This window comes from Rhinoderma darwinii, chromosome 9 (genome assembly GCF_050947455.1).
Source record: "Rhinoderma darwinii isolate aRhiDar2 chromosome 9, aRhiDar2.hap1, whole genome shotgun sequence".
Taxonomy (NCBI): Eukaryota; Metazoa; Chordata; class Amphibia; order Anura; family Rhinodermatidae; genus Rhinoderma; species Rhinoderma darwinii.
Window position 1 is genome coordinate 52,136,098 of NC_134695.1, and position 27,532 is coordinate 52,163,629.

Consider the following 27,532-nt stretch of genomic DNA (forward strand, 5'->3'; position numbering starts at 1 on the left):
ACACTAATTACGTCCGTAATTGACGGACGTATTTCGGCCGCAAGTCCCGGACCGAACACAGTGCAGGGAGCCGGGCTCCTAGCATCATACTTATGTACGATGCTAGGAGTCCCTGCCTTGCTGCAGGACAACTGTCCCGTAGTATAATCATGTTTACAGTACGGGACAGTTGTCCTGCAGCGAGGCAGGGACTTCTAGCATCGTACATAAGTATGATGCTAGGAGCCCGGTTCCTTGCACTGTGTTCGGTCCGGGACTTGCGGCCGAAATACGTCCGTCAATTACGGACGTAATTAGTGTGTGTGCACATACCCTAACTGTCACACTGACAGGAAGCATCGGAGGACCGGCCGGAGGCTGCTCCTCCGAGGCTTCCGTACATGGCAACCCGGAGGTCATTGTCTGGCCTCTGGTTGCCATGATAAGGATCGCCAGCCCCTGCAAATGCATGTGGGGGGCTGCCGATCCGCTGTAAACCTCTTCGATGTGGTGATCGCAATCGACCACCGCATCGAAGGGGTTAATTGCTGATTTCAGTGGCGACAGGCCGCTGATCGGCAACAGGGAGAGCAGGGCTGACACCCTGCACAGTTAACCGCCGCTGCGGTGTAGCGCCGCGCGGCGGTTAACTGTTAAAGCGCGTACGTAACTGCACGCCCAGGTGCGCGAAGTTACTGCTCACCTGGACGTGCATTTACGCCAAGGTGCGGGAAGGGGTTAACCACGTGCGGTTGGACATTATGAAGATGCGTTCAACCGCGCAAAAAACACATTGTATATAATAGCATCAGTCTGTCCATAACACAAATTTCACCATTGACTTCTATTCAAAAATGACCTGCTGCAGTTTAAAAACACAACATAAACGCACCGTGTGGCCTTATCCTTCGTTTTATACTGTGTAGATTTCAGACTGTATTAATAAATCTCCCCCATCGTTTTTTTTGGGTTATATACCTTTATGTATAGTCATTATGTAAAGGTGGCCATAAACATTCGATGTATGTTGGCCGAAGTGTAATGTTTGATTGTCGATTATCAGTTACTTTCTTTGCAGTCGATGAACGTGATGGCCGCAAAGAAGCAATTCTATAATTCTTAGTAAATTAATAGTGCCAGAGGAGATAAGGTGATTATAATAAACGACCAAGTATTGGCATACATCACATGTTTGCAACTCAAGACTCCATAAATGAGATTTGTGATTAGAGCATGTGATTCCAATTGACACAAATAGCTTCAAGAAGGCTGAAGAGTATAAAAAGCATCAATAAGAATACAGTGCCTGCAATTGCAGGCACGGTCGACAGCCCACATTTTCGGCGCAAGCTCCCATACAAAGTCTATGGGGGGTGCGTAATAACGCGTCCCGCAGGGGTGCAGCACGGGTGCACCTCAGATGTGAAAAACTGTGCCGTTTTTCACATCTGAGATGTGCTACGTTCGTCTGAACATAGCCTTAGGCGAAGTTCACATCTAATTTTTACTGTATGTCTGATGTGCACGTTTTGACCTGAGAAAAGTGTCAAAACGTTTACCACAACGTGCACATTGATTTCTATGGTCAGGAGGGATTCCCTAATGGTGTAGTTTGTACATGCGTCTTGTTTGCTTACGTTGTATCCTTTTTTTTTTTTCATGTCCTGAAAAGCGTAGTCTGAGTTTTTATTAGTATTGAAGTCAATGGCGACGTATGCAATATTAAACCCTACGTTTGCATACGTAAAACTTATACGTTTTTGTTGCCTCTTATGGGAAATCTTGACTTTACAAAGTTTGATTTAGTGAAGGAACAAAAAAAGTTTTTATAAGTAAGAACGGACAAACGTATAAAAACATACGACGTATACTACAAACAAATAAGCATGTTACAAATGCATACGTTTGTGTAACTTTAAAAATGTATGTCATCGTATACCACAAACGTGTACACAACGAGGTGTGAACTGAGCGGATACACGCTGCGTGAAACTCACTGCATGTCCTATACTTGTGCGTTTTTGGTGCATCACGCACCCATTGAAGTCAATGGGTGCGTGAAAATCACGGACAGCACACGGACGTCATCCGTGAGCTGTCCGTGTTTTTCATGCACCATTTGCTAAAGAAATGAGAAAAAATAAAAACGTGTGACGTACAAAACGCAGACGCGCGCAAAACGGACACGTTCGTGTGAATAAGGCCTAAGGGTGCAGTCGCATGCGGCAGTTTTTTGTTGCTGAAATTTTCTGCGTTCCATCCATCTGAATGTGGTTGTGTCTGCAACAAGTTCATGGATTTCTGATGAATGGAAGGTTTTATTTATTTTTTTTGTTGCAGAATGTTTGCAACAAGATCTGCCTCATGTGACTGCACCCGTAAACCGCTCTTCGTTGTTGACTGGAGAAGCTCAATCATGAAAGTAACAAAATGAAATGAGGCAAATGGAGAGCTCTCAGATCTAATGTGCATTTTTTCCCCCCTCCCTGGATTAGAATAGGTTAAAATCTGTGATAATTAGACCTCAAATCTGTATTGATGGCTTAAGCTGAGAAAACAAAATATTGTAGACTTAGGCGGGATTCACACGACAGGGTTTCCCGGCCGGGTGCCGGCCGTTCATAAATCAGCCGGCACCCGGCTGCATTAGGAATAATAGACCCCTAATGGGGCTATTCACACGACCGATTTTTTGACGGCCGGGAAAACCGGCCGTCAAATAGGACATGCTCTGTTTTCGGCCGGGTGCCCGGCTCCCATAGAAGTCTATGGGGCCGGGTAATACCCGGCCATCACCGGAATGTGTCCCGAGTGATGGCCGGGTCTACCGTCGCTCGCGCACTCTCTCTCCTCCTCACAGTGCAGAGTGCATGTGAGGAGGAGGAGGAGGGTCTTTTATTGCTCGCTGTAGGAGTCGGAATCCCCAATCCCCTGCCGGGGATTGGGGATTCCGCTACAGGAGAAGTGCGTGACTGACTTCGCTGTGTCCATATCTGGACAGTGTACTCACTTCTGCAGCGGAATCCCCGACTCTATGGCCGGGGATGCTGCTACAGGAGAAGTGCGTGACTACACTGTCCATATATGGACACAGCGAAGTCATGCACTTCTGCAGCGGAATCCCCGACTCTATGGCCGGGGATTCCGCTACAGGAGAAGTGAGTGACTACACTGTCCATATATGGACACAGTGACGTCACTCACTTCTGAAGCGGAATTCCCGACCTGTGGCAGGGAATTCCTCTTCAGGAGAAGGGTGGCATCGCCTACAGGGGGCTGGTGGGTGGCATCGCCTACAGGGGGCTGGTGGGTGGCATCGCCTACAGGGGGCTGGTGGGTGGCATCGCCTACAGGGGGCTGGTGGGTGGCATCGCCTACAGGGGGCTGGTGGGTGGCATCGCCTACAGGGGGCTGGTGGGTGGCATCGCCTGCAGGGTGGCATCACCAACAGGGGCTGGGTGGCATTATCTACAAAGGGCTGTGTGTGGCAACAAATTTAAATGAAATTCATCCGATTTTAAAACGGACAGGGAAAAAAATGGATGCAAATCGGGTCCAAATCGGCCGGTAAAAACGGCAACTCGGAACGGAATCGGAACGGATGCAAATCGGATGCAAACCGGCCGGGAAAATCGGCCAAAAACGGCCGATTTTCCCGGCCGACACTCGGACCCTGTCGTGTGAATGAGGCCTAAATGTTCATCTTAACCCCTTCCCGACATTTGACTTATCCATACGCCAAAGTCGGGTAGGTGAAGTATGAAATGGGCTCACGCTCCATACGATGCGGGTGTCTGCTTTTTGTTACAGCCGACACTTCAGCGTAACGAGCGGCATCGCGCTCGAGCGCAATCCCTCGTTTAATTCGTTAAATGCTGCGGTCAATACCGACTGCGGCATTTAAATCGTTAGAAAGAGAAGGGCGATCCCCTCTAACAGCTCATCGCGCCCCCCGCAACGCAATTGCGGGTGGGCGATGGTTGCTATGGCTGCCTGGGGGCCTAATGAAGGCCCTCAGGTCCACCATCCTTGTGCCTCCGGCAGGGCTTAATAGATGCCTGTCAGAATCACGATATGCTGCAATACATTAGTGTTGCAATATATCGTGCAAGCGATCGAACGATCGCTGGTTGAAGTCCCCTATGGGGACTAATAAAAAAAAAAAAGTGTACTTTTTTTTTTTTTTTTTTGTGTCAAAAAAAAATAATTATAATTAAATTACAAGTTCAAAAAACCCCCCTTTTCCCATTTTCGCCCTAGAGCATAGTAAAAAAAAAAATAAAAAAATTAATAAACAAACATACCGTATATGTCGGCGTATAAGACGACTGGGCGTATAAGCCGACCCCCAACTTTTACCCTTAAAATATAGAATTTAAGATATACTCACCATTTCGTGCAGGAGCGCTTCACTATGGCCATCGGCGGCAGGACCCAGGACTCTCTGTCTCTTTGAACTCGCGCATGCGCAGATAGGCTGCTTCATCGCGCGAGATCTGAGAGGCAGGGAATGAGAGGAAAGGGCGGGCCAGAGGATCTTACAGAGATGTTCCCTGGCGGCTAATACCGGCTTCCCTCAGATCCGTGGCGGATTCCGTGCATCCCGGGAGCCTGTGTACCGGACTGCAGGCTCACAAGGTAACACACAACCTGTGTGTAGACAATATGTAGACTAGGGATGTCACGATACCAGAATTTGGACTTCGATACCGATACTTCGTTTAGTATTGCGATTTCGATACCAATTTCGATACTTTTGCCAACAGTAATAAAAAAAAAATTCTTCCGTTTTCTGATGTGAGGCGCGACGTGTGATGAATTTTGAACGCGCCTCACATTAATAGTAATTAATCCCATCATGTTTCTCAGTCATATTGGGTTAATGTGCGAGGTACATGATGGGGTTAATTACTATTAATGTGAGGAACATGGAGGGTAAATTCATCGCACCTCGTGCCTCACATTAATAAGTGAATGAAAGCCGTGTTTATTTCATTTTTTTATTTTAATGTTTATTGTAAAAAAGGTGAATGTGTATTTTTTTAAAAATTTAACAATACTTTGTTTTTACTTTATTTTTAAACTTTAATGTACTGACATATATCAGATATGTGCCAGTACATTAACCTGTGGACGGATAATACACAGGCAGTTGTTAGGACATACTTGGGTATGTCCTAACAACATGAAATATGGTAAGACAGCCCTGGGGTCCGTCAATAGACCCTGGGCTGTCTGCCCATATATGGTATGGCCCTCGATCGCGTCACAGGAATTCCCTGTGACGCGATCCAGGGGCATCCCCCCTTCTCACTTTCCCCTGAATGCTGCAGTCAGCTGTGATCGCAGCATTCAGGGGAATAACGGCGGAGATGAGCGGTTTCTCTGATCTCCGCCGTTATAGAGCGGGGCTGCGGCTGTGTAATACAGCCATTGCCCCGCTCCTGACAGGAAGTGCGCGCGCGGTCAGCATGAGGTGATGCGGCCGGCGCTGCACTAATGAGCGGCAGTTCAGGCACTGAAGACAGAACATGGGGGTGTTTTGTAGTGCGCCCGCCATGTTCTGTCTCCAGTGCCGCCGCTCATTAGTGCAGCGCTGGCCGCATTGCATCATCCTGACCCCGCGAACTTATCATGACTCAGGAGCGGGGCTGTGGCTGAATTACACAGCCGCAGCCGCGCTCCCATACATACATGTGTCACTATACTGAGCTGTGCGGCTGCAACGTGCATCCCTAATGTAGACAATATCCGGCATATAAGACGACCCCACACTTTTGACATTTTTTTAAGGGTGTAAAAAGTCGTCTTGTACGCCGATATATACGGTAATTGGTATTGCCGCGTCCGTAAAAGTCTGAACTATTACAATATATCATTATTTAACCCGCACGGTGAACGCCGTAAAAAAATTTAATAATTCTGAACGCGAATATCTTTTTTGGTCACCTCATCTCCCACAAAAAAATAAATATAAAGTGATCAAACCGTCGCATGTACACCAAAATGGTGTTATTAAAAACTACGGCTTATCCCGCAAAAAATAAGCCCTCGTACCACTTAATCGACGGAAAAATAAAAAAGTTATGGCTTTCTGAATTTGGCGACACAAAATAAATTTTTATTTTTTATTTTTGCTTGTAAAAGTAGTAAAATATAGAAAAAAAACTATATTTGGTGTCTCCGTAATCATATTGACCCACATAATAAAGTTAACATGTTGTTTTAATTGCACAGTGAATTTCGTAAGAACGGCGCGCAGAAAACCATGGAGGAATCGCTGTTTTTTTCATTTTCTACCCCACAAATTATTTTTTTCCCGTTTCCTAGTACATTATACGGCAAAATAAATGGTGCTACGAAAAACTGCAACTCGTCCTGCAAAAAACAAGCCCTCATAGTACTATATCGCCTGAAAAATAGACGTTACGGCTTTTGGAAGGTGGGGAGGAAAAAAAAGAAAATGAAAAAGTGCTTAGGCGGGAAGGGGTTAAAGACCGTTCCAATGTTGACCCTGAGGACCAGAATGTTTTTGCATCCTGGCGGTCATAACATGTTTTACATTTTTTATTTTTTTTTGTTTGGTGCTGGGTGAAGCTTTGTTTTTTGCCGGACAAGTTGTACTTTATGTAGGTGCTGTCTTTCGTACGTACACATTAGCGTTTCATTTATTTGCAATTTTATTTTGGGGTGGATATAAATAGTTTAAAAAAATTTCTGCATATGATGATGATTAGAAACGATGCTTTACATTGTGCAGGTTGTGACAATATCAAATAACTGTAAATGCAATTTTTAATACCATAGGGCGATTTTCAACTCTTTTCAACTTTAATGAACTGGCATATATATATCTGTGTCCGTACAAATGCCGGAGTACTGATGTCACACAGCTAGTTGTAAGGGCATACCGAAGTGCCATAACCAGAAATCTGGTCACAGTCCTGGGGTCCTTCAATGGACCTTGGACTGCCTGTCCATAAATGATATATTTGCCTTTCCCAAGTAACAAAAAATCCCTGTGATGCGATCAAACGGTGTTACCCCTTCACAAAGTGTTAACAGCAAAGATCATAGGTTTCTCCGATGTCAGTCGCTGTTTAATAAATCGGTCACCACGCTCCCGATTGCTTGAGCACACCTGCTGTGCTTCATACTTGTAATGCCAAAGGGTTAAGGCTGGGTTCTCACGGGTCGGATACGCTGCGTAAAAACTGCACATTGTATCCGACCTGGAACTCCCAGCACCTTCCATCCGAAAAACCGCACCACATTGTGGTGCGTTTTTTTCTAACGTAACTTCCGATGCGAAAAAAGCAGTTCATACTAACCTCGAGCCTCCTCTGCGTGTAGTCCAGCCTCACTGGATGATCTTACAAGTCATGTGATGCTGCAGCCTGTGATTGGCTGCATCGGTCACTTGGGATGAAATGTCATCCTAGGAGGCCGGACTACACGAAGCAGAGAGTTCTGGGTAAGTATGGTTTATTTTTTTTATTCCTGAGTTGCAATTTTTGCAGTGTAATCCATTTTTGCTGTGTAATCCGCTTTCTGTTGCGGCTTTGTATCCCCATTGAATTCAATGGGGAAAACCTGCAAAGAAAACGCAGCATTGACTTGCTGTGGAATTAAATTCCGCACCGCAGGTCAATTTATTAACGTTTACGCTGTGGTTGTTTTTCCGCAGCGTGGGCATGAGATTTTCTGAATCTCATCCACTTTGCTGCTGCTGTAAATGATGTGGATTTTCCCCACAGATTTCCGTAGCGTTTACGCTACGTGGGAACCCGGCCTAAGGCAAAAACTGGGTGTATGTTTATAAAGACCAGTGAAAAAGTACGGCCAATGCTAGGGCTAGGCAATTAATCGAAAAATGATCAATCAAAATTCAGGGCAATTAAACGCCATTTTGCAAATTTCAGTTTTATCAATACGTTTTTCCCAGCTTAAACTGTATGTACATCTTCAGGACGCAGATACAGTTGGAACCAATGGTAGAGCAGGGGACCGAAATGTCTCTGCCCTACAATTCACTATATATATTGACGGACGCGAGGCAGTGATGTCATCGCGATGTCTGTGCCGAGCTGCACAGACCAGAGGAGCAGAGTATGTATAATGATCAGGCACTATAGGGGCATTATACTGCGCGGAGGGCAACTATAGGGGCATTATACTGTGTGGGGCAGTATCAGGGGGTATATTATATACACTGGTATACAGCAGGCTCAAGGAATAAATATGAATCCAATGGCGTAGCATGCAAATAGGTGGCGTGACTGCAAAAAAGGGTGTGGCCCAAATAGTTAATTAATTGTAATCGAGGTTGCATGTTCAATTAATCGTGATTTTGATTTAGGTCATAATTCCCCACCCCTAGCCAATACATAGATTGGAAACTGCTTCTCTGATCTCACATGATGGGAGCCAATCCTGTCCTTGTCACTAAATATATGTGCACTGAGACTTATTAGGGTTTGGATTTCGCAAAGAAAATCCACAGCAATTTACAGTACAACATGTGGATGTGGTTTAATAAAACCTTAAACCACATGTAGTAAAAAAACAATCTCTGGACAATCTGCACTTTTGAATGACCATGAATTTTGCAATCTGCGTGTCAATTCTGTGGATTTCACCCTTTTCATGGCATAGGGTGAAGTCTGCAGCGAAATTGGCATGTAAGATGAGCTGTGGATTTGTTTTTTATTTTAAAGAGATTCTGTCTGATCAGAGACAATCCCTTTCCGTTTGGAGCTGGGGGATGCCGCGGTCAGCCAGACATTGAATAACCGCCATCCAATACTACAGATGGCTGAAGCGGTCAGTCCTTCCTGTATCTATAGTCCCTAATTCGGGCATGTGGACAGGGGTTGTTTTAAAGGTCCCACAAACTTGGTCCCCAGTTCTGATATTTACTTCATGATTGTTGAAGTGAAGCCATGAAGTGTGATGGTCCGTGTAAGAATCTGATCAGTGCTTTGGGACTTCTGCAGACACTTGTTCACACAGGAGTTTTTTTAAAAATCAAAGGAGGAATAATGTCCTAATTATGTAGTTTCTTGCTTTTGTGTCCATTATTTTCCATAGTCTTGCACATGTCGCATCTGTCTAATTGCATTTATCTAAAATGCATAAAACGTTTTCCATATAATATAGACTTCACTACTTTTCCAACAACCAACTTGTGAAACCGATTTTATGTGGGTTGCGATGTATGCCAGTTACAAGAAAGATGTACAAGTCTTCGGCCTCCACACCTTTTTTAAAGAGCATCTATAACAAACTTCATGCGTCTTTTAATTTTTACATGCGTTATTGGTAGTGTTTTTAAAATGATAGAGAAGTCTATTGAAAAACTCGCTATATCTAGATCATGCTACGAATTGGGACAAAACTCCAAAAACCGCTGCTGACATAGCGCCACTAATTAAAACGCTGTGTATATAGGCTCTCATATTTTACTATAGTTTTTAACTCCTTCCCTCTGCAGCCATTTTTCGGATTTTCAAGTTTTTTTTCCCTCCCCACCTTCCAAAAGCCATAACTTTTGCAGTATATCGTGATTCTGACAATCTCCTATGATGCCCTGCCGGAGGCAGGTCTTCATAGGAGTACAAAGATGGCGGACCTGGGGGACTTCGTCAGGCCCCCAGGCAGCCGTGCCAAGCAACGGCTCCCCCCCCCCCCCCCCCCGATATCATCGCGGGGGTGGCTGTTGGGACATTACAGGGGGTCGCCCCCCCCCTGTTTTTAGTCATTTAAATGCTGCGATCGCAATTGAAAGCAGCATTTAACGGGTTAAACCAGAGGGATCGCGCTCGAAAGGGATCCCGCTCGTTACCCGAAAGTGTCGGCTGTAACACACAGCCGACATACTCTCACTATGGAGCGGTCTCCGCCCGTGAGCCCATTCCATATTCCCCCACCCGGCGTGCGCCGTATATATACGGCAGATGTCGGGAAGGGGTTAAAGTAACATCTGGCGACAGCATTTTTCTTGGGGTAAATGCAGCAAAAGATGACATTGGAAAAATGTTTGGATTTGTTACGGAGCAGTCGTGTTTGACAACCTCATCACAGGAGAAGGGCTGTGAAGAGATGAATCGAGGATCCAGGGAAATCCACACCAAAATTGGCAGGATTTTCTGGCAGATTCCTTGTGGATTCTGAGTTGTATGTGCTGCGGAGGTTGTGTAATCAAGATCAGAATGAAGAGTTGTAATATTTTATAGTCTAGAGAAACACTATCTAATAAAAAATTTTTTTTTTGTCTTTTGTTCTAGGCAAAGAGTGTTCTGCAAAAAAAAGCTATACAGTTTTCTCTTTAATGTAGTCGGGACACCCTGTAATGGGCCAGAAGTTGAACCAACTAAGAATTGTTTTATTTTCTTAATATTTTTAGCAAATTTTCCCAGGTAAGTGTAAAGTTGTCCTAAGTTTGATGGTTTTTATCTGTAGCCCAGTGTAACGTTTGCAAATGTAAAAGGTAACACTAACCTTGTTTTGCTGTTTTATTAACTGGGTTTAGACTACAGATATGCATGGAGCGGCAGGTATGGTATTTTCCACTCTTATATTGCAGCGATCTTCTCCCTCACGGTTGCTGACAAGACAATAAGTAATGATGCCTATACTTTATTTGACAGTATTTACCGTCCTCTCCATCTTGTCATAGCATGTAACTTTCCCCATGCATTAATCCGGTTACATTCATAAAACTCATGTATGACTAACCTGTACGTGTAACTCATTGTCATTTATTCTTAATTGTATAGTAACCAGCATGGCGATATTCTCCTCTTCCTTGGTTCTAATCATTAGACTGTTTGTATCCCACATGTAACTCAATAGTGCTGTGATTGGTGCCCAATACTCTGCACTAGATTCCTAGGACACTAAGGGGAATTGAAGAATGGCTTTACACCAGTTTTGCCGGCCTAAAATAAAGGTGTAAATTATGGCTCACGTTATAGTTGCCCAATAATTTACAACTTTTTTTGTTTTTACATTTTTTTTTTAAGACCACTTTAATAAAAAAAAAAAAGTGTTATTGGCATGAGGGGTAGGGGGCCACCTGCAGGCCAACAGATTTACAATGATTTTAGGCCTCATGCACATGAACGTGCTTTTGCGGCCGCAATTCCCCCGAAAAACCATGGGAGACTTTCGGCCCCATTCATTCCTATGGGGCCATTAACACGACCGTGGTTTCCATCGTCCGTGCATGGCCCCGGATCCCGGACCACAGAAAGAATGGGCATGTCTTATTACGGCCGTGTTCTTCGGTCCAGGGTCATAGCAAATAATGGCTGCGGCCATGTGCACGGCCTGCGATTTGCGGGCGGCTCGCGGGTGACACTCAGCCCCCGGCCGACCCGAAAATTACGGCTGTGCACATGGCTACGGTCGTGTGCATGAGGCCTTAAGCTGTTGCTGATGTAGATTTCACTCTGACGCATAGAGCCCAAGATGCGACGTGCGCCAATAAATTTGTTGCATCTTATGCCAGCGGGCTACAGTTTAAGTTCTACTTCACAGCTTTTTGCAGGCAGAAAAATCTGTCAAAGTTCCTTCAGGCACTTTCTTTGCTGCGTTTTTTTTTTTTTTTGTTGCGTATTTTGTGGCGGCCATTGAGCACCGTGCGCAAAAAACGCAGTGACAACCCATTTCTCTGCCTTTTATTGGTCTCAATGGGAGGGAAGAGATGGAAACGCGAAAAGAAAAATATATATATTTTTTTATTTTATTTTTCCCCGCGAGCACGAAAAACTCCATCGCCTCCCATTGATCTCAAAAGTTTTTTTGGCCCGGTTCCAGCTTCAAAAAAGCACCAAAAAAACTCGGTGTGAACTAAGCTTTAGTAAATTTAGGCCTAAGTGTAGCTTTACTTTGGAGCTACTTGTGTTTACCAGTTATTGGTGGTTTGTTCGTACAGCGGTTCCCTAGTATACTTTCATTAGTGAAAATTCTCCCCCCTCCATTCAATTTCCCTTTTTATAAGGGAGCTGCAGGGTTACAAAAAAATTATGAATTCAGGTAGAAGAGCGCCGCAGTCTGTGTTGTTGCTATTCGAGCAATGGAAACTTGGCGAAGCCTCGAGCCTGTTTGAACATGGCCTTAAAGAGGCTCTGTCACCAGATTTTGCAACCCCTATCTGCTATTGCAGCAGATAGGCGCTGCAATGTAGATTACAGTAACGTTTTTATTTTTAAAAAACGAGCTTTTTTGGCCAAGTTATGACCATTTTTGTATTTATGCAAATGAGGCTTGCAAAAGTACAACTGGGCGTGTTGAAAAGTAAAAGTACAACTGGGCGTGTATTATGTGCGTACATCGGGGCGTGTTTACTACTTTTACTAGCTGGGCGTTAGGAATGGGAGTGTATGATGCTGACAAATCAGCATCATCCACTTCTGTTCGTTAACACCCAGCTTCTGGCAGTGCAGACACAGCGTGTTCTCGAGAGATCACGCTGTGACGTCACTCACTTCCTGCCCCAGGTCCTGCATCGTGTCGGCACCAGAGGCTACAGTTGATTCTGCAGCAGCATCAGCGTTTGCAGGTAAGTAGCTACATCGACTTACCTGCAAACGCTGATGCTGCTGCAGAATAAACTGTAGCCTCTGGTGCCGATGTGTCCTCGCTCGTCCGACACGATGCAGGACCTGGGGCAGGAAGTGAGTGACGTCACAGCGTGATCTCTCGAACACGCTGTGTGTCTGCACTGTCAGAAGCTGGGTGTTCTGAAGAGAAGTGGATGATACTTCTCGTCAGAATGCCCAGCTAGTAAAAGAAGTAAAAACGCTCCGATGTACGCACATAATACACGCCCACTTGGACTTTTACTTTAAACACGCCCAGTTGGACTTTAGCAAGCCTCATTTGCATAAATACAAAAATGGTCATAACTTGGCCAAAAATGCTCGTTTTTTAAAAATAAAAACGTTACTGTAATCTACATTGCAGCGCCGATCTGCTGCAATAGCAGATAGGGGTTGCAAAATCTGGTGACAGAGCCTCTTTAACAGCCTCTGTGGGGAAGATACTGTAGAAACCTTTCCTCCCCAACTATAACCACTGAAGGTTTATCATGTCTCTCTATAGTCAAACTCATTTACTGACTACAAACTACTGTAAAATGCAGCTAGCAGTCTGTAGTCGGAGGCTGATGTAAGACTTGAAAATGCTCGTTTTAATTGAGTGATATCTGATGGCAGTTTCTTAAATTGAGAGTTTCCGCTATTAGAGTGGATTAGGAAACTTCTGTACCAACAATTCCCTAGTGACTCCAATGATTGTAGTGTCCCAGTAAAGCTGCACTGTAAAGATTTCATACGTTTTCATCATGCCACTTTTCACAGTTTTGTTTTTCCTTATTCCAAGGGACCCTGCTTTCATTTTGGAATTTGATGGACTAATCTTCTTTGCCTCCACCTCTCCCCGTTGACTGAAAACCCCCTAATGTCATCTTGCCTCGAAGAAACATTCTGACCTTTCACAGTAACATGTTTGCAGCAGTACGATCACTCCATATTTAATATTGTCTGTCTTGTATCTGCGCACTGGTGCTACAGTTATTTTACACTTTGTTTTTTGAGAAGTAGATAATGAATACATGATTTACTTGTTTGCATTCTGTAATTTAGGCACGTAATTTGTCCTTACTGCATTTTAATACCTGAACGTTATTCTGCTTAATTTTTTTAACCTCTTAATCAATAACCTTCACCAATTACTATAATTGTCCTATTTGCTGATTCATAACCAATGCTTTTTTGCCTAATGTTATATCCATTTAAAATTGACAAGGGGAAAAAGAGAATCTGATTCTATGGAGTGGCAATGTTATCCATTTTACCCGCATTCCTAATGAGTCCCCGATGTATATGGTAGACACTGCTTAAATGGGGTTTCCAGTCCTAAGAAATTGATGGCCTACCCTCAGGATAGGCCATCAATATCGGTCGGGGTCCTACTCCCAGGCCCCCCAACTATCAGCTGTTTTAAAGGGGCAGCAGTGCTCGTTTGAGTGCTGCTTCCCCTTTACTTCCTTTACTGCTCACACTGAATTGCTGACGCGCTTATAGCAGCAGATTACTGTATTACAGCCATCTCCCTTTGAAGTGAATAGGAGAAGGCTGTATTACTGAACCACCACTATAAGTGTTTCGGCCATTCAATTCGAGCAGTAAAGGAAGTGAAAGGGGAAGCAGCGCTCATATGAATGCTGTGGCACCTTTAAAACAGTTGATCGGCGTGGTGCCGGGAGTCAGACCTCGACCAATGAGATACTGATGACCTATCTATCCTGAGGATAGGCCATCAATTTGAGGACTGCAAAACTCCTTTAACTAATTTTTTTTTATTTTTTTATATTCCAAAACCATTATAGCTCTTGGTTGCAGAAAATTGGCAACCACTCTTATAGGCCTTATTCACACTGTATTAAACGTCCGTGTGACGGCCCTTGAAACAACTGCCGTCTCACAGACCGGACCTATAGAATTCAATTTGGCCTTTCACACGGCAGTAGTTTCAACGGACCGTGTGAAGGGTCCGTAAGAAAATAGGAGATGTCCTATCTTTTTCACGCATCCCTCCATAGGCTCTGGTCTATGGGGGATGCGTGATATCTCGACAGTTTTTCACGTCCGATGAGCAACGCTTGTCTGAATCTAGCCATGGGTTGTATCTGCTTTCAGTGCAAGTGTAATTTGTTAAGCTGCCATTTGCTTTTACACTATCTATAACTGGTTAGTATTTTCGGTCCTCTACATTTTAGCTCTTCTCTAGAGTTGCATCCAGTTTTAAAAGAGAATATCTAAATGAGGTGGGGCAGAAGGGGGGGGGGGTTTACAGCAGTTTGTCCACTGGAGGATCTCTGCTCTCTGATTGTAACATTTCAGTAGAGCATGTTCACACGGTGGATTTTCCGGGTTTACTGTAGTGGCCAAGTAGATGACATTTTAAGAAATCTCCTCCATTCTGCGGACAAAATCTGCATAGAATGTAACTAAATTCACCTGTGATGTGGATTTCAAAATCGCGGCATGTTCATTTATGTTGCTGGTTTCCCTATTGTTTCGAAATCCGCAGCAAATGCCCACTGTTGTAAATTAGCTTCATGTCCACAGCAAAATCCACAAGGAAAAAAAAATTAAGAGAAAAAAAGACACTTGTCTCTCCTGGCGCTCCCGGGAGAGAAGGGATGCATTTCTATGGGAGCACCACAGGAGGGGAGTAAAGTCACCCCATCCGTAAAGGATCTGAACTATTAAAATCTATCCTGCACAGAGGACGCAGTAAAAAAAAATTATAATTACCAGAATTTGTTGTGTGGTCACTTCATCTCTACTTAAATATTAGAGCAAAAGCTGATAGTCTTATGTACCCCAAAATGGAACCATTAAAAACTCCAGCTCGCCGTACAAAAAACAAGCAGTCACCGTTCCATCAACGGAAAATAAATTATGGCTCTTAAAATATGGCACCACAAAAAATATTTATTTTTTTAACGAGATATAGGGGGCGGTTTTTTGGTACTGATCGTGGTGCGGTTTCCACATCAATCGGCACAAAAAAAAAACCGCTGTGTAAACTTGGGTCCATGTGTTACCATTCATTGACAGCTGGAGCTTAAAATCTGTACAGGCCCAGTTCTGCTCAGTTTGCTACAATTGTGTCTATGTAGTCACGGAATCATGTTACCAAGCCATTGGCACTCTGCTGCTGTATGGTGCCCAGTACAGCGGCATACTCTGGAGATCTTCTCCCTTGAAAGCAATGTAACATGGCACAATGTTTTTCACTCCCTGCTTTCAAAGAGCCATAACTTATTTATTTTTACGTCAATAGAGTGGTGTGAGGGCTTATTTTTTTGCCAGAGGAGTTGTAGTTTCTTTTGGTATTTATAGTTCCATATAGTGTACTGGGAAACTGAAAAAAAATTCTTTGCAGGCTGCGATTCCTCAATTGTTTTTTGTGTTTCGTTTTTACGGCTTTCACCATGCCGTAAAAATGACAACGTAACTTTATTCTGTGGCTCAATACGGTTGCGGTGATAAAAAAAAATTTTTTTTTTGTATTTTACAACTTTTATTGATAAAAATGAAAAAAAAAATATATATATATTTTGTCGCCACACTCTGACAGCTATCACTTTATTTTTACATAATTTTTTTTTTACCGATTTGAGCGCTGCGAGGGCTTATTTTCTGCGGGACAAGCTGTCGTTTTTTATCGGTACCGGTTTTTGGTACGTAGAGCTTTTTGAACACTTTATGAAAAAATTTGAGCAAAGTTGACCAAAAGCAGTTGTTTTTTTTTTTTTTTTTTTTTTTTATGGCGTTCACCTTGCGCGTTAAATAACACTATATTGTAATAGTTCAGACTTTTACGGACGCAGCGATACAAATTTTGTTTACTTACTTTTTACATTACTTTATGGGAAAAGGTTTTTATTTTTGAAGTTTTAATTTGTTCACATACTAAAGGTTTTTTTCACACTTCATTAGCGACTTGGACCAGCGAACGTTAGAGGAACCAGGCCCTCACCATTTTTATAGGCGTCTGCTAGCCCTGCCACAGGCTTGGCTTAGCAGAGGTAGAGTGATGGCATCTCTGGGGGCCTTCAATAGGCACCTGAGCTGCCATGACAACCGTAGTCGCGTTCCAGCCACACAGTGCACTATTAGTAATCGGTCTCCTGTGTGCTGCTCCTGACATAGAAGATACATGGAAGCAGTCATTAGAGGCATAGATCTACCATATCCTTTACTGATATCTGTCAGTGCAGGGAAAAGCAAGTGGAGCTCCCATTTATTACCAGCGCTCCTGACAGTCAGGAACCAGTCACTGGCGGCAAACGTTAATTTTGAAAATGGGAAGGATTTAAAACAAAGTATATTGCAAAGCACTTTAATTTTATACAGTGATTAGGCATTCCCCCCCCCCCCCCCCCCTCATAAAAAAACCTTAAACTGGAAAGCTGTTTTAATGTCGGTTTTCCTGTGATGCTTGACATGTCGTCCACTGATAAATCTGCCTCACTGGTGGAAGCACATCCCCTGAACATGCCTATACTTTTATGTACTACTAACTGGTTAATCTCTTGCCCTCATTTTTTTATTTTTTTTCAGATCTGTGTCTAATTTGTTCCCTTATTGATCTACCTTTCCAGGGATCTTTAATACATTCTTCTCTTTCCTTCCCAGCAAGTTTTATTTTTATAAAAGATCTTGCTGGCATCTTAGTTTACACGTCTGCTTATTAATGGTTTTGCATTACGTGTTCATGAATCTTAGAGAAGCACTCCAGGAAAATCTTTTTTTTTTTTTGTATTTTTTTTCCCCCCTCCGTTTGTAAAATTGGTTACATCGAGGCTTGTGTAGAGACTGATTACCAGTCCGCACAGCAGACAACGTAGGCTTTGGGAAGTCATTGTGGATCACGTGATCAACCAGCCGGCTGGAATGGATAGCCTAATAAAGCAACCAGTAAGGGGATTGCTTTGACTACCTTTTACCTAACCTAGTTTACAAACAGCAGATTTTTCCAGAGTGCTTCGTTAAGGCAAATGCATAGTTGATATTTCCAATGTTTAAAATGTAACTTTTTCTTATCAGCCAAGTATGTTTTGGAAGTTCGACCTGCATTCTTCATCTCACATAGACACCCTCTTAGAAAAAGATGAGGTGACGCTAAAGGAGCTTATGGATGAGGAGGACATTTTGCAAGAATGCAAGGCGCAGAATCGTAAGCTTGTGGAGTTTTTATTAAAATCTGAATGTTTGGAAGATCTGGTGACTTTCATCACTGAAGAACCTCCACAAGATATGGATGAAAAGATTCGCTACAAGTAAGAGCTTGAAATTTTGTTTTCGCCAACTTTTTGGATCCAACGTTATCCATATAAACGCCTTCTATACAATAGAGCAGAATAAAAAAAAAAAATCTTTGTTTCGCAAAAATGAACTTGACTAACAATTGGTAGGACTGGGTAAATATTTGCTTTTAAAGGAGAACTCAACTTTATTTATTTTTTTATTGCGCCCTCCATTTGTACATTGGTGTTTCAGTGGGGAGCTGTGTGCAAAAATACTTACTGATCTCCGCATCTTGTATTTTTCGGGTTCAGCGCTGCTCACGTGTTCTTCCCTCTGACTTGTCTGGAGTCATTGCTTTTGAATAAACCAGAACTCAGGCTCTCAATGCATTCCTATGGGAGCCAGAACAAGGCTCTATAGGAATGCATTGAAAACCAGTCTTCCGGTTTTCTGAATTACAGCGATTCTGGACCAGCTCAGAATGAAGATCACGTGAGCGGTGCTGGACCTGAAAAACTACAAGATGCGGGGATCGGTAAGTATTTCTGCACACAGCACCCCAGTGAAACACAGATGTACAAATGGAGGGTGGAGTTCTCCTTTAAGTACGTGAAATTCATATTCCTTATTTTGTTCATGCTGACTTTTGATGCCTGCTGGATTATTTCTGGCACTGTGGGGAAAAAATGGTACTGCTACGGAACTGGGATTAATCCCTAGTTTTTGTTTCCACCACGAATAATTCCAGAAGTCCAAGAGGTTAATGCTGCATTGTTCTCATAACTGAAGTATTAGGAAAGAGCCCTGAAGAAGCATCTTTGGGATGCTTTACAGAAAATAAGCTCCCCTCCCACTGAAGAGCACCAAATTCCCCACTTTGGAGCCTATTTTTAAAACACACACTACAGATTTTGCTGCAGAAATTTCTGTGATCGAAAATCCATTCCACTCATCTGAATGGGGGTGTTTCTGCTGCAAGCGCATGGATTTCTGCACGTTCCGTTCAGGTGAATGAAACAAAGTTTTAGTTGCAGAAATTTCTGCAACAAAATCTACCGCATGTGAATCCAGCCTACGTGTGATCTCTCTGGCTTAAAGAGACTCTGTCACCACATTATAAGTGCCCTATCTCCTACATAAGGAGATGGGCGCTGTAATGTAGGTGACAGTAATGCTTTTTATTTAAAAAAACGATCTTTTTTTCACAACGTTAGGAGCGATTTTGGTTTATGCTAATGAGCTTTCTTAATGCCCAAGTGGGCGTACTTTTACTTTCGACCAAGTGGGCGTTGTACAGAGGAGTGTATGACGCTGACCAATCGGCATCATGCACTCCTCTCCATTCATTTACACTGCACTAGCGATATAGTTATATCACTATGTGCAGCCTCATACACAAACCCTAACATTACTACAGTGTCCTGATAATGAATACACATGAAATCCAGCCTGGACGTCATGTGTACTCAGAATCCTGACTCTTCTGAATCTTTTTTTTTTTTTTTTTTTTTTTTTTGTGAGATTCCAGCAACGGATACGAAATCTCGCGAGATCACGGAGCTAAACGAGATTTGGGTTCACTTGCCGGAATCTCTCAAAAAAAAGTCAGAAGTGTCAGGATTTGGAGTACACATGACGTCCAGGCTGGATGGTCATGTGTATTCATTATCAGGACACTGTAGTAATGTTAGTGTTTGTGTATGAGGCTGCACATAGTGATATAACTATATCGCTAGTGCAGTGTAAATGAATGGAGAGGAGTGCATGATGCCGATTGGTCAGCGTCATACACTCCTCTGTACAACGCCCACTTGGTCGAAAGTAAAAGTACGCCCACTTGGGCATTAAGAAACTCATTAGCATAAACTAAAATCGCTCCTAACGTTGTGAAAATAGATCGTTTTTTTTAAATAAAAAGCATTACTGTCACCTACATTACAGCGCCCATCTCCTTATGTAGGAGACAGGGCACTTATAATGTGGTGACAGAGCCTCTTTAAAAGTGCTGTAGATGTCACATGGTGCCTCTGATCAACCAATGGGAATTTAGTGTCATTTTCCGGATACCAGTGTCTCATAAAGCTCGCTGAAGCCAGAAACCCCTTGGAGTATTACAGAATATTAGATATGTAGGAATATTGGAATACTGCAAACTACTGTCCATTGTTAAATTGTTTTTGTACTGTTCCTTCTATCTATAGGTACCCTAATTTATCTTGTGAGCTACTGACATCAGATGTTTCGCAGATAAATGACAGACTTGGAGAAGATGAGTCTTTACTCAAAAGACTTTATAGTTTTCTTGTAAATGATTCACCATTGAATCCGTTGCTTGCCAGCTTCTTCAGCAAAGTTTTAAGCATTTTAATCAGCCGGAAACCTGAACAGGTATATACGAAGTTGTGTTCTTTTGCTTTGTCAGTGTTTTGTTTTTTATTTTTTCTCTACGTGGAATGATAAAGTTCAGTCATGCAACATATATTTGTCATCGTGGCTTATTGTTACGCAGTTTGGACCTGTTGCCAGTTACAGTAATGTTTTCAAGCAGGCACATCTTTCCGAATCTGCACTAAATGCACACAACACGCAGATTTGGAAGTGGATTCACTGAATTCCGGCAACAAATCCACTACTTGTGTTGGTTCTCTCAGGGTTTGTCTCTGCAACTGACAATCCTGTCTATATATCTAAAATGTGGTCGTTTTTTTTTTGGTTTTTTTTTTCATCTTCAAGGAACTCTGCGAGCTCTATTCAGATAAATAAGTCTCTTGCTGAAATTTGTACAACAAATCCGCGGCATGTGAACTTGCCTTGCTGTAGGTGTCTCATGATATTACTTATAAACACAGGCATGTTGGGCGCTATTATAGGCAGGATATCCCTCCTTCACGTTGCAGCCTGAATATATAGCTTATGGGATTCTACCACCGTTTATTTGGGATTTTTGTGTATTTGTAGCTTAATGAAAAATGTTTTACCCTTTTAATAGTTTCTAGTATTACCCTGTTAAAATGCCTATTCGTAAATTCATTCAGAGACACAGAAGATGTTCTTGTAGAGCTTGGTGGGCCGGATTAACGGTGCCAAGACATTGAGCAAATTTTGACAAAATATTTCGATGTAATAAAGAATTAAAACCGAGACCTGACTGGCATAAGCTAGTGTCGTTTCTATTAAATACTACATACAATTTTGTCAGTCATAATAGGATTATTAAATGCACTAGTGTACTATGAGGCTCAATTCACACGATGCGTATTACGTGCTGTTTTGCGTGCGGCAAATCTGCAGCTGAATATAGTACCAGCATAGTCAGAGATTCCAGGGAATATCATGTACACACTGCAGTATTTTTCAGGATGGAAATTGACCTGCGGTGCATATTTTAAAATCTGCAGCGTGTCCATTTATCTTTTTTCTCTACTTGCGTATTGTATCTGCCTGGTGCTGTGGAAAATCACATGAAAACGCGCCGAAAAATGCATCAACTTAAAGACCGGAATGAAACGCACGATTGGGTGCGGATTTTTATCTGCGTTTTTTTTATCTGCTTATTGGTGCGTATTTTCTTGTTGGGCCCAAAAAACAGGGGTTTCATTGTAGTATTTAAAGAGCCTACATAGAGTGCTGTGTTTTTCCCCCTCCTAGCCCCTAAAACTGTATTCTCTGGGTATGGTGTTTTTCTCCATAGGCTTCTCTATGGCACTTAAAAATGCCAGGACAATTTAATGTACAAAATGACACTAAATAAATGCCATTAGACGCACATGGCGTATCTTTTGTGCATTTTTAAAATGTTGAAATTATGTATGTGAAGCCTAAGACCGGGTTCCTACGTAGCGTAAACGCTGTGGCATTTCCGCAGTGGAATTCTGTGGAAATTCCGCAGCATTTACAGTTAGCAGCAAAGTGGATGAGATTAAGAAAAAATCACAATTACGGGAAAAAAAACCACATACTTGCCCAGAATTCTCTCCTTCCTGCAGTCCAGCCTCCTAAAATTACATTGCAGCCAATCAGAGGCTGCAGCATCACGTAGCCTGCAACATCATCCAGAGACGCCGGAGCAGAAGTCAGAGGAGGGAAAGGGTAAGTATGAACGGCTTTCTTCCGCAGCAGATATTCCGTTTGAAAAACCGAACCACAATGTGTTGCGATTTTTAAAAGTGTGTTGTATTTTTTTTTTTCTTGGGGTGGAATATACTGCGGGCTTCAGGTCACACGCTGCGTGATTTTTACGCAGCGTATCTTCCCTGTGGGAACCCGGCCTAAGGCTTTGTAGGTGTTGGTGAGGAAGACTGGCTCCTTGACACTCTTTGATGTTTTTGTAAAGTCTCCTGTTTTTTATTTTATTTTGCAGATTGTAGCGTTTTTAAAGAATAAGGATGATTTTGTTGACTTGATCATAAAACATATAGGAACCTCTGCTATTATGGATTTGCTGCTAAGACTTCTCACGTGTATTGAGCCATCGCAACTAAGGCAAGATGTCCTAAATGTAAGTTACAAGGTTTTGCATCATGACCTACCTATGTTTTTAATTTGATACAGTAAATTTTGTGACTTAATCCCCTTCTTGCACCACGACATGCAGGGGGTGATGAATGAAGCACCCTCCATACGCTGCTGGTGTCAGCTGTGTATTACAGCTGACACCCGGGACTAATGGGCAGAAACGGCAATCACGCTGTTCCTGGCCGTTTAACTCTCTTAGATGCTGCGATCTATCACAATCAAAATGTTAGAAAGAGGGGGGCACCCCCCCCCCCCATCCACCGGGTGACGTGATCAGGGGCTGCCGATGTTTGTTTACAGGCTTAACAGGAGACTGTAAAAATTACACTATTTACAAAGTGTATTGTACCTGTGATCTAATGATTGCTGGTTTAAGTCCCCTAGGGGGACTAATAAAATGTGTATGAAAAAATGAAGTTAAAAAAAAAAACCTTTTCCCGTTTTCCCTCTAAAGTAATGTAAAAAAATAAATAAAATTGGTATCGCCGCACCCGTAAAAGTCCAAACTATTACAATATACCTTTTATTTAACCCGCACTGTGAACGCAATCGCTGTTTTTTGGTCCCTTCATATCCCACAAAAAATAAAATTAGTGATCAAAAAGTCTCATGTAGCCCAAAATGGTATCAATAGAAACTACAGCTCTGTGGATATGCCATAAATGTCTCTGATGGCAAACCCCTTAAAGCTGGTTATATTCCTTCTCAACCACACCAAAAATAGCAGAATGTATAACTGTTGGTTTTCTGGTACAGATCTCTTTTTGGGATCCATGTACATAGATGCCCTATACATATTGGATCTATGGGGTTATCTTGCATGATTTAATGTGTGGGTGAGTGTGTGGCTGTCTTTAGTATTTCCTACATTAGATTACTGTACATTGCGTGGTATAAAGACTGCAAATCAGTAAAGCGTTTTGTGAAAGGGGGAAAAAAAACAACTGTTTTTATGGCTGCAGGCTCGCTGTAAGACCTTCACGCGAACGAGTCCGTTTTGCGCGCATAAAAACTCACTAATTTTTTTTTTTTCTTGCACTGCAGTACTGTCATTTTTGCAATACAACTGAAGTAGGTGTTTTTCTTCCGCAATTGTGTGAATCATAGACCGCACTCGGATGACGTCCGTGTTCTGTCCGTTTCTTCCACGCACCCATTGACTTCAATGGGCTGTGTGGTGCGCAAAAACGCACCAATATAGGACGTGCAGTAAGTTTCACGCAACGGACACATGCTGCGTGCAAAATGCATGTGTGAATAGCCGTGAAAAAAAACCTGACAGCACACGGACATGAAATACACTCGTATGAATAAGGCTCAATGCACACTTGTGTATTACGTGCGGTTTCTGCCTAGTGCTGTGGAAAATCGCACCAAAACCCGCAGCATGAGAACACACTGAAAAGCGCACCGGACCGAAAAACTCCAGATTTAGGAGTTTTCTTACCTGCGACTCTTCTGCGTTTTGGTACGAATTTTCCACAGCAAACTACGCAATGTTTTCATGTAGTCGAAGGCTAGGTCCACACGTTTCCATCCGGATTTGCGGACAGAGAACCTGCAGTGGAATACAGTAGCAGGCAATTGGAAGAGGTTTTTTCTTTTACATATTATATACTGCAGGAATTAATCCGTGGTGCAGATTTTTAAATTCACACCATATCCATTCCTATAACTGAATGAGCAGATTTGTTGTGTATTTTCCCTACTGAATTTAATGGGGAAGCTAAAAAAACGCAATCAAATTCTAGTGTTGCGGATTTAGTTTTTGCTTCTATTGCGCTGGTACTTCCCTGACAGAGGTAGTGAGTGGCCGTTCTGCGCCTTTAGTCCATGGAAGCTACATCACTGGAGTTTCCGGGAGTAAGCCTAGTGATGTAACTGTCCATATAGGGCCAAATACGTCATTGGAGCTTTCCTGTTGTAGATAAATGGTTGGGGTATTGTTGTTTGGGTGGGGGAGGCACAAAGGTTAGGGAAATCACGAAAGGAGTATGGACATCATGAATGAGGAGGTAAGTGCGCTCACTCAGAAGTTGTAGGCACGTGTATGAGGCGCAGCTTGACTACTTCCCCATGTGTTTCGTCCTCCTAGCCATGAAGAACAGCCTTTATATGGATAGTTACACCTCTGGAGCTTCCCGAGAAGCTGTGACTGATGCCTAAACAGAGGCATCCGTCATCCACTTCATGCTGTATCTGTTAAACTAATGCTATAATTTGAGTGACAGATGGCACTGTTAGGCATCAGTCATAGCCTCCGTTTTTACATGTACAATGGGAGATTTTTCTGCCATGTGTTAAACGGAAGTCAAAAACGCAGTTTGAACATCGCTTTACTTGGGTTACAGAAGGTTTTTGAACTTTGATTAGTTCATTTGATCTTTCTATTCAACATTTTTGCTTGTCATTTTGTCTTTAAAACCTATACAATTTCTATTGTACCAGAACATTCTCAAGTTATTATTATATTTCTTCTGCAGTGGCTTAATGAAGAGAAGATAATTCAGAGACTTGTAGAGTTAGTTCACCCCACTCAGGATGAAGATGTAAGTATTATATAAATGTAATATAACCAGGAGTTTGTTTTATTTTGTAGCAATGATCAGCTTTATGTAATTTTAAACTCTTTTGTATAAACCTAGCAAAGGAAATGTAAAAGCTGGTTCAAACTATATTGGAGCAGAACCCCATAACAACCAATCACATCTGCTTTTTCTGACAGAGGTAGTCACAGGGAACTTCTGCTCGGACGAATAGTGCTCACAGCAACTGTTTGCTGCACTTTCAATGGAGTGAGGGACTTTTCTCCGACAGCCCCCCCCCCCACCCCAACAATAGTTAAAGCACTGCTGTGACTATTGGGAGGGGAGGGGGAAGCAAAGCATTGAAGTTACTACTGAGCTACTGAGGGTGGGAGTAAGAATGTCAGGTAGTGTTGGCATATGCTGGTTTCCGTGTGTTTTGAGGTTTACCGTTTTGTTAACCCCTCCCATCGATCACTGCAGTTGAACTAATAATAATCTTGACCGGCCAACCATAAAAAAAATTCAGTTAAAAAAAAGACCTGGCATAGCTAAATAATGGCACTGGCTGAAAAGAAACCAAGCAGAACCGCGCTCGCCCAAACGGTTCTGCCTCTTCGTTTTAGCGATCGGTGGGGGTCTCGGTGCGCAGAACCACTGAACAATACTCACATGTCAAAAGCTATTTTATTTTTTTCATTCTTTAAGCCTTCTAACACCCTTAAAAATAATTAGACTTAAGTCATTATGCAAACATAAGGCAGACCTATGGTAACAAGTTTGTGTGGTATTACTAACGTTTAAGTATCTGTCTTGGGCCTCATGCACACGAACGTAAAAACGCCTGTAATTACGGGCCCATAGACTTCTATTGGCCACGGGTACCTTCCTGTATGCTTAGGGAAGGTGCCCGTGCCGTTAAAAAATATAGAACGTGTCCTATTTCAGGCCGTAATAACGGCACGGGCAGGCCCATATAAGTCTATGGGGCTCCCGTAATTACAGGAGCGTTGCTAGGCGACGTCAGGGGATAGTCACTGTCCAGGGTGCTGAAAGTTAACTGATCGGCAGTAACTCTTTCAGCACCCGGGACAGTGACTACCGCTGGAGTTAATAGTATTAAAAGTTAACTTACCTGCTCCTTCCTCAAGTCCGGCCTCCCGGGATGACGTTTCATCCCATGTGACTGCTGCAGCCAATCACAGGCTGCAGCGGTCACATGGACTGCTGTCATCCAGGGAGATCGGACTGGATGTCAAAAGAGGAACGCGTCACCAAGACAACGGTACGTATGAACTTCTTTCAATCACTGCGTAAACTCTGCCCAAAACGGCTGCCCCTTCTCTCTTTTCAGCAGTGATGGAGAGAAGGGGCTGCCGATTAGTGCAGAGAAAACTGGTCTGTAAATACGGGTGGAATATTGGTGACACCGGACCCGTATTTACTTGTCCGTAAATACTGGTGGAATACGGGTCGAATACGTGTGACAAAAATACGTTTGTGTGCATGAGGCCTTACAAGAAATTTTTCACAAACAATATTTTGACAAACTTACCACTAACCTAAAGTAAGTTTCACGAATAAACCATATCGGGAAAATCTGCAGCGTTTTGACATGCTGCAGAATCCGATTCAGAATTTCCGCACGTGTTTTGCCTCCTAAATCTAAAAATTTTGGAGCCACATGATTTTTCATCTGGTGATCAAAAAAACATTACATGTTGGTAATTTTCCTAGCAAATTAACTTTTTTATTTTTATTTTTTCAATTACATTTTTTTTTGCATCTGGAGGCAGTACAGGTATACAGCAAGCAGTGGCTGCAGTCACCATTTTAGTAGCAATTTGTGGATGCATTTGCAACTATATAAAAAAAAATCTGGAGCCTTGCAGGAGAAGCTCCATCTTTTACGCAATAACTTTAATTGTATTTAAATGATTAACTTGCGTTTTCTTTTCCCAAATAATTAATTGGAGACTTACACTTGTCAGTGAAGTGACTGTTGTCAACATTTTGCAAGATTGCTACCTCCACATTGTATCCGTGTACTATAGAAACTCACTATGCTGGACCTATCACTGGAAATGAGGAAGGGAACAGACTGATATTTTAGGCACTGTTGGAGTGTGTATACAGGGAAAGCGGGATGAGACAAAGCCCCTAGACACTGGTTAAGGCTCTTTTCACACCAAATAGCCATATACCCCTTAAATATGGAATTGTATGACATAGGCCTGATATGCCAAAATAGTGTCCTATTATATGTTGCGGATATGTTTGGCGTATGTGTTGGGAGCATTCCACGCTTCTACGTTGAACATACACCAGAGTAGGGTTGCACGATGCATCGAAATAGTGATACTAGTTTGATGCCGTGCACCCTGAAACCTTTCAATACAATTAATGCATGTATTTAGATACTAAGCTGTGCGGTCGTACAGCTTAGTATTGTAACACATGAATGTAGTCAGAGCAGGGCTGTGGCTGTGTAATACAGCCAATTCCCCGATCCTGACAATAGTGCGCGCGTGGTCAGCGTGATGTATCGCCGGCATTGAGGACAGAATATGGCGGGCGCCCTGCAAAACACCCCCATGTTCGTTCTTCAGTGTCTGCGCCGCCGCTCATTAGTGCAGCGCCGGCCACATGACATTACGCTAACTGCGTGCGCACACTTGTCAGGAA

At 42.8% G+C, this 27,532-nt stretch overlaps 1 protein-coding gene across 7 annotated transcripts in view; it reads left to right on the forward strand.

The window, feature by feature from the left end:
* Positions 1-27,532, forward strand: part of PPP6R3 (protein phosphatase 6 regulatory subunit 3) — an 84,671-nt gene that overhangs the window by 12,751 nt on the left and 44,388 nt on the right. For all 7 annotated transcript variants that reach the window (XM_075837687.1, XM_075837688.1, XM_075837689.1 and 4 more), the window contains exons 2-7: positions 10,266-10,397; positions 13,366-13,499; positions 17,607-17,839; positions 20,009-20,195; positions 22,168-22,305; positions 24,806-24,871. In XM_075837687.1, the coding sequence (XP_075693802.1) occupies positions 13,488-13,499; positions 17,607-17,839; positions 20,009-20,195; positions 22,168-22,305; positions 24,806-24,871 (636 nt within the window). In that variant the 5' untranslated portion in view covers positions 10,266-10,397; positions 13,366-13,487. The remainder of the gene's footprint in view (positions 1-10,265; positions 10,398-13,365; positions 13,500-17,606; positions 17,840-20,008; positions 20,196-22,167; positions 22,306-24,805; positions 24,872-27,532) is intronic.